Source organism: Anticarsia gemmatalis, chromosome 23 (assembly GCF_050436995.1).
Source record: "Anticarsia gemmatalis isolate Benzon Research Colony breed Stoneville strain chromosome 23, ilAntGemm2 primary, whole genome shotgun sequence".
In the NCBI taxonomy this organism is placed as follows: Eukaryota; Metazoa; Arthropoda; class Insecta; order Lepidoptera; family Erebidae; genus Anticarsia; species Anticarsia gemmatalis.
Window position 1 is genome coordinate 3,250,941 of NC_134767.1, and position 7,774 is coordinate 3,258,714.

Sequence of the window (7,774 nt, forward strand, 5' to 3'; positions counted from 1 at the left end):
AGTATGCATGGGGGCAAACAGGCCCGTAGAAGAAGACCGAATGGATTGTGTGATAAAGGCCATGGATACGAAAGGGGTTATAACAGAGTTGACAGTTGGCTGAGATTTGTGGAAACAAACCATTTGTGCCGATCTATCTTAACGTGAGGTACAGTTAACACGTACGTTACTAGTAAGTGACGGTTGTGGTCGCAATGCAGTGTTGTTGATAGTGCCTCATGTTGGTTCCACGTGCTTTTTTCAGTTAGTCTACTGCATTAATTTAAAGGACCTCCCACAGTCTCTTTATCACCAACTATAAAGTTGTAATTAAAATCTGATATGTTTCTCACATACTAAACTTACATCACACCAATCAATTACTAATGATGAAATAATAATCACAAAAAATCACATAATTTATAGAGGGCCAAAGTTTAAAGTACGTGAGTCATTTAAAAAGGCAAATTGTTGGCTATCGCTTGCAATTGATTACACGATGACGAAAGAAATGATGATCTATAATTTCATTATACCATTAAGCTGCTTAAAAAAGCAAAGACTTCCCCTCTTATTCATAAACATACTATAAACCTCTTTTACTTAAAACATTACTATAATATGTTTTCTCTTTTTCATTTTGCTACGGAGTGAACGAAACAAAACACTTTATAAGCCTTTCATACCTTCATCTATACTAATCTATACTAATATTATAAAGCTGAAGAGTTTGTTTGTTTGTTTGTTTGACCACGCTAATCTTCAGTGTTAGATAGTCCATTTATCGAGGAAGGTTATATGCTATAAATCATTACGCTACGACCAAAAGGAGCAGAGTAGCAATAAAAAATGTTACGAAAACGGGGAAAATTATGACCCATTCTCTCTTATGTGACGCAAGCGAAGTTGGGTCAGCTAGTATAACATATAATGCAAACAGCTTTACCTCCAAAATATTTGTTGTGTTGGAAAGCGCTTTATACATACACCGATTAGTGCTTAATTAGTTATACAAATATGCTGTTTCAACATATGGATAGCATTGATTTGATTTAATATCGATTAAAGTTATCTTTATCTTCTTATCCGATGGACCATTAAAAATATAAATACAGTGTTAATCTGCCTCTAAACAAATTATTAATTGAGTTTACAGTGGAAAGATGTCAGTTTTATTAAAATTAGTAACGTACTTGTGTGTATTTGTATATGCAAATGAAGCAGCAAGAATATTGGCAGTATTTCCGACTCCATCGGTCAGTCATCAAGTAGTGTTTCGCCCTCTAACACAAGCGCTAGCTAAGCGAGGACATGAAGTAATCGTTATAACTACAGACCCTGCCTTTCCGAAAGGTGGAGTTCCCTCAAATCTAACAGAAATTGATATGCATGACATTTCGTACAAAACATGGAAGGATAAACTATTGGAATCAGCCAGAGGGAATGAAAATGATTTATTGGCACAAATGCATGCATTAATGGATACGGTTACTTTAGTTGCAGAACTTCAAATTACAGACAAACAGGTGCAGAAAATACTTCAAGATAAAAAACAAAAATTTGATCTGATTATCACTGAGGCCAGTGTGTGGTCAGCACTGATATATTCTTACGTTTATAAAGCGCCAACGATTCAATTCAGCTCAATGGATGTATTTGCAGACAGTTTCGAAATTTTTGGAGCACCTGTACACCCTCTTTTGTTTCCATGTATGCTTCGTCAAAGACTAAACAGCCTCAGTCAATGGGAGAAAATCACAGAATTATTTAAGCACAATGTTATTTTAGGAGTTTTCAATAGAGCTAAAAGTGTTGACCACGCCATGCTTAAAAAGCACTACGGTGATGATTTACCGTCCATGGAGGAGTTGATCAAAAATGTCCACATGTTGTTTTTAAACGTTAATCCGGTATTTCAAGGAATTCGTCCAGTGCCTCCTAATGTTATTTACTTGGGAGGGTTGCATCAAAAACCAGAGAAGGAGCTACCAACAGTAAGATCTTAAACCAGCATTTTTTCTGACATTTAATCCAATGAATTGTTTTTTTTTGCATGTTCCTTGGGTAATGTCCATGTTTAATGGTAACATTTATTTCAGGATCTAAAATCTTATCTAGATTCGTCCAAAAACGGAGTAATTTACATAAGTTTTGGAACAAACGTAGATCCGACGATTCTGCCACCAGAAAGGATTCAGATTCTTGTTAACACAGTCTCCAAATTACCGTACAATGTACTCTGGAAATGGAACAAAGATGAGTTACCTGGACGTACTGACAACATCAAGATATCCAAGTGGCTGCCTCAGTCCGATTTACTTAGTAAGTTATTATACATTATGTATCCTCCACGATTAATTATTTTCTAATTACCGACAAGTGTAGCAGTAGTGATAGGCAATAGTCTAAGCGCACATGCTTGTGTTATAAGTGATCGACGGTTTGAATAAAAGGCAACACATGAACAATTTTTCGAAGTTGTGTGTGTATTGGCAATGCGTTTGTTTTAACGATGAAGGAAAAACTTGAAACACTGCATACCTATAAATTGTTTAACGCATTTCTGACATAGGTGGCAAATACTAAAACCAATTGCCTATCCCAATACTTTCTAATGAAAAAAAAAATTAATTGTTTGTTGATAAAAGAAGAAGACATGGTCATTTTAAAACTCTTTTTTTTTTCAGAACATCCCAATATAAAGTTATTCGTAACACAAGGAGGTCTTCAATCTACTGATGAAGCTATAACTGCCGGAGTCCCGCTTATAGGAATGCCTATGTTAGGAGATCAATGGTTCAATGTTGAGAAATATGAATACCATGGTATTGGAATAAGACTCGATTTTGATAATCTTACTGTAGAAAAGTTTACGGCTGCTATCAATAAAATCATCAAGGACGACAGGTGGGCATTAGATAAAGATTAGAAATTAATAATTAATTATGTTTTATTATTTTTTCAAATTACAACTCCATGATACAATTTAGTTTTGACCTGAACTAAGAACAGTCCTGTTTTAAGTTTTTTAGGTCCTAGAGCCCTTCCATTCACGCACCAAATGACCAAATAGTTGGCTACCGGGGTGGTATTTTGGTGGAAATACACCACATAACCCAACATTTCTTACCAGAGAAAGTTTGGCATCCGATAGGACTTCTCCCTTCGACAATAAAAAAAATAAGAGGAACAATCCTGTATCTTTAGAGACAAATTAGTTACTATTTATCTAAAGGACGACTTTCTACCACTATCGATTACCGACATGAAGTAAACTACTATGTGCCTCTGCGATTGTACATGTCTCCATACTGATTTATTTTCAGCAGGTAGTATATAAAAACTTACACTTTGAACCATTCTACTTTTTTTGTCTGCAGTTACCGTCGCAATATTGTCAAACTGCGAGAACTAATGGCTGATGAACCAATGAAGCCGTTAGACCGCGCGGTGTGGTGGACTGAGTACGTCATACGTCACGGTGGAGCCAAACATCTACAATCACCTGCAGCCAGCATCTCGTGGACGGAGTATCTTGAGCTTGAATTAGTATTTACTATAGTAGGATTTTTATTAGCTATTGTCACTTTAGTTATTGTAATTTTACGACGTGTGTATATTGTGGTTACGAAGAAAAATAGTGATAAATTTAAACGTTCTTAATAAATATTATGTAATTAGAGAAGATGAAGATATATAGGAAAATAAAATTTAAAAATAAAATCTTTCCTCTTCTGTTTTTAACCGTTCCCTACGTTTTGGCGATGAAAATAATTTGTTTTTGTTTTAAAAATCGTATGAGTTCATTTAATCACGCTTTTTTCCCTAGAGGTATTCGTGCGATTGGAACGATCCTTACATTTTTTTTTGCTTCATACTTATTACATATCTCTTTCGAATTGGATATTAGCAGTAATATTTACTAACAAGGTCGATGACCTTGTAAATTTCGTGACATTCATTATTTAGATAAGTACATAGTGTACTAATGCAAAAGTGCATTGTCTTGGTAGTGGAAGATGCAATTAACAAAAGCAAAGAAAAATTCCCTTGAAGTGTTATTAGTGAATTAATTATAAGCATTATTAAGAAAAATACCCATAAACTATGAACAGAATTCCAGCTCTTTCTAAAACAAAACATAATAATATCTGTAAATACGCAAACGATGCGTAGATAGATATATCGGAAACTCCTTAGAAAATTTAAATAGCAATATTGGTTGAGCCGTATCGAAAAATGGCCAGATTTTGACAAATTTTGTACGAGCACGATAAGCGCTAGGTTGTTGTAGGTAGTTCCGTAGGCGCTAAGTTAGTACGTCATACGTGAAAATGGCAAACTCTCGATACTCAATTGTTCCGAATGCAGAAAATTACAGTACAGATTCCGATATGTTTCTTAAGTTGTGTTTTTTTAGACAGCTCCCTCACTTAAAATTGCTCTTGTGTCGCGGGGACTTTTGCAAACGTACAAACAACGGACACAAAGTACAATCAGACCCGAAACAATTATTAGTGGATCACACAAATAATTGTTCCGTGTGAGAATCGAACTCACGACCTCCCGACCCATGCGCCACGGAGGCAGTTGAGCTGTCGATCTACTAGTGTACATTCACATTATGTGTCGGGTGTAAAGATTAACAACAAAATCATCCAATCTTATTTAACTGTCGGATTTGTAATAGTAGTAGGTTTGTAAAATGTATCAACAATCACAAAAAAATCATTACACTTGTATTGTTTTCGACCAAAGTTAAAAGACCTTGATCATGTATTGGTCGCTAACATTTATTAGTATCACGATGACCAAACAAATTATGGTTTATAATCTTCTCTCATATCAGCAGCTATATGAAATTTTCTAAAAAACTATGAAATTCGTTTTTTAAACAAGCAGATATTATGAATCAATATTCACGGGGGGACATCATCTATGTCATCATTATGAACAACCGTTTGATAAGATTCACTCTTGATTTTTTGTGACTGATAAGAATGTACAACAAAAACGACGTAAGCGTCTCTCCTTGAACGCATTGTGAGGCGCGAATTTGAGACTCACGCTCGCGTAATAGAAACAGGTGTAAAACATAACATTCTTTGCTTTAGACTTCATTGCCTACAAAAGATCTCTTGAATTCAATATAACACACAATTTCGAGATATTAGTAAGTTGTTTCAACAAACATTGATTTGATAATATTGATTAAAGTTATCATTACCTTCTTATCGGATACACAATTGATACTATATATACCGCGTGTGATTCTTTTACTAAATAGCTTGCTATGTGAGTTTCAACAGTGGCAAGATGTCAGTTTTAGTGAATTTGGTCACACTTTTGTGTTTAACTATTAGTGCAAATGAAGCGGCAAGAATCTTAGCAGTGTTTCCAGCTCCATCCATTAGTCATCAAGTCGTGTTTCGTCCGCTCACACAAGAGCTGGCTAAGCGAGGACATGAAGTCATTGTCGTCACACCAGACCCTGCCTTTCCAAAAGGCGGAGCTCCCCCAAATCTAACAGAAATTGATGTGCATGATATTTCGTACAATCTATGGGCGGAGACTTTATTGGAGGCATCCAGAGGAAATGAAAATGATATATTGGCGCAAATGAATGCTTTGATGGACACAATGACTTTAGTTGCTGAAGCCCAAATGATGGATAAACAAGTGCAAGACATACTTCATGACAAAAAACAAAAATTTGATCTAATAATTATTGAAGCAAATGTGTGGCCTGCACTAATATATTCTCACATTTATAAAGTACCGACAATTCAATTCAGTTCATTTGATGTGTTTGCAGACAGTTATGGTATGGTCGGAGCACCTGTTCATCCACTTTTGTATCCATGCATGATTCGTCAAAGAATAAACAACCCTACTAAGTGGGAGAAAATTACGGAATTATTCAAGCACTATGTTGTGTTAGGAGTTTTCAATAGGGCAAAGCATAACGGTCACGCTATGCTCAAAAAACACTACGGTGATGATTTACCGTCTATGGACGAATTGATAAAAAACGTCCACATGGTGTTCCTGAACATCAATCCGATATTTCTAGGAATTCGTCCAGTGCCTCCCAATGTTATTCACTTGGGAGGGTTGCATCAAAAACCAGAGAAGGAGCTACCTGCAGTAAGATTTTAAATTATTTTTTTATGAGTTTATCTTTGCACAATTTCTTTGTAAACGTAATATTTATTTCAGGATCTAAAATCATATTTAGATTCATCTAAAAACGGAGTAATTTATATAAGTTTCGGGACAAATGTAGATCCCACGATACTGCCACCAGAAAGAATACAAATTCTTGTAGAGACAGTTTCTAAACTACCGTACAATGTACTCTGGAAGTGGAACAATGATGAGTTGCCTGGACGTACTGACAACGTCAGGATATCCAAGTGGCTGCCTCAATCTGATTTACTAAGTAAGTACTCATTATCTATTAAAACTTCCACCTATTAGATAATTCTTAAAAAGTGTCCAATGCAAGTGTTTTTAAAAAAACAATAAATTTAGAAAAAAGAAAAATTATAAAATATTGTCTTTACTTTCAGAACATCCTAATGTTAAGTTATTCGTCACCCAGGGAGGTCTTCAATCCACTGATGAAGCTATAACTGCTGGAGTACCGCTTATTGCAATGCCTATGTTAGGAGATCAATGGTTCAATGCTGAGAAATATGAATATCATGGGATCGGAATAAGACTGGATTTTGAAAGTCTTACTGTAGAAAAGTTTACTAGTGCTATCAACAAAATCTTGAAAGAGGACAGGTCAGCATTAAATATTATATGCTATTGTGATTTTAATTGACGTTCGGTATTTAATTTCAGTATCCGATGACATAACGCTACTTAACAAACTTTAATACAGACTATCAAAATTCCATAAAACTTTGTATATTCGGTTATTCCCCGTGTCGCAAAAATATTTTTTCGTAAGGCTTATCTCCAAGTATTTGGTATCAATTTTTTTTTTATTTTGTTTCAGCTATCGTCGTAATATTGTAAAACTCCGAGAACTAATTGCTGATGAACCAATGAAGCCGTTAGACCGCGCGGTGTGGTGGACTGAGTACGTCATACGGCACGGTGGAGCCAAACATCTACAATCACCTGCAGCTCATATCTCCTGGGCAGAGTATCTCGAACTTGAACTAGTTTTTCTTATATTAGCAGTATTTTCAGTTGTATGCATTTTAGTATTTATAATGTTAAGAAGTTTATACAATTTTGTTACGAAGAAAAATAGTGATAAAGTTAAACGTTCTTAAAGCAGTTATTTTATAAGACGATTAGAATATTGTATTATTAGTACTATAAAAGTGATAAAATTATAATATTTGTAACTTAACGGAAGACTCTTGTATTGAAAAATCATCTCTTCCAGTTTGTGTTTTAGCCTTAAACTACGTTTTTTTCGCCTTAAATACCTTTTCCTAAATATATTATCTACCAGATGTTCCTAAACATAATATTAAAATTATTTTATAAAGTGTTATGCTATAATAATAACAACAAGCCTACAAGTGAGGTGACGAGGAGTAGCGACCCCGCGGTACCTGAGTGCTCCAGGAGGACGCCACCCTTCCTCATCTCCGGGTTGCCTTAGTTGGCTGGTCGGAGTGAAAACTGACGAGGAACCGGTCCCCCGCCTCTGGCTTGCCTTTATTGGTCGTCCAAAGTGGAGTCGTAAGAGCAGAGCTCCCACTCTGTTCGGAGGACGGATGCTGAGGGAGCAAGTGATCTGAGTTTAGCGTCCAGCGAGTCCTCTCAG

The 7,774-nt window shown here is 35.6% G+C and overlaps 2 protein-coding genes across 2 annotated transcripts; both read left to right on the plus strand.

Annotated features, from left to right (window-relative positions):
• Positions 1-1,133: 1,133 nt before the first annotated feature.
• On the plus strand, positions 1,134-3,642 carry LOC142982984 (UDP-glycosyltransferase UGT5-like). Its single transcript, XM_076129740.1, has 4 exons — positions 1,134-1,973; positions 2,079-2,301; positions 2,667-2,886; positions 3,360-3,642. Exons 1-4 carry the CDS (start codon positions 1,143-1,145, stop codon positions 3,640-3,642), a joined length of 1,557 nt encoding a protein of 518 aa, XP_075985855.1. The 5' UTR covers positions 1,134-1,142.
• A 1,638-nt stretch (positions 3,643-5,280) lies between these two features.
• On the plus strand, positions 5,281-7,357 carry LOC142983032 (UDP-glucosyltransferase 2-like). The gene is made up of 4 exons (XM_076129815.1): positions 5,281-6,126; positions 6,199-6,421; positions 6,552-6,771; positions 6,989-7,357. The coding sequence occupies exons 1-4, from the start codon at positions 5,296-5,298 to the stop codon at positions 7,269-7,271; spliced, it is 1,557 nt and encodes a 518-aa protein (XP_075985930.1). The 5' UTR covers positions 5,281-5,295; the 3' UTR covers positions 7,272-7,357.
• Positions 7,358-7,774: the final 417 nt, after the last annotated feature.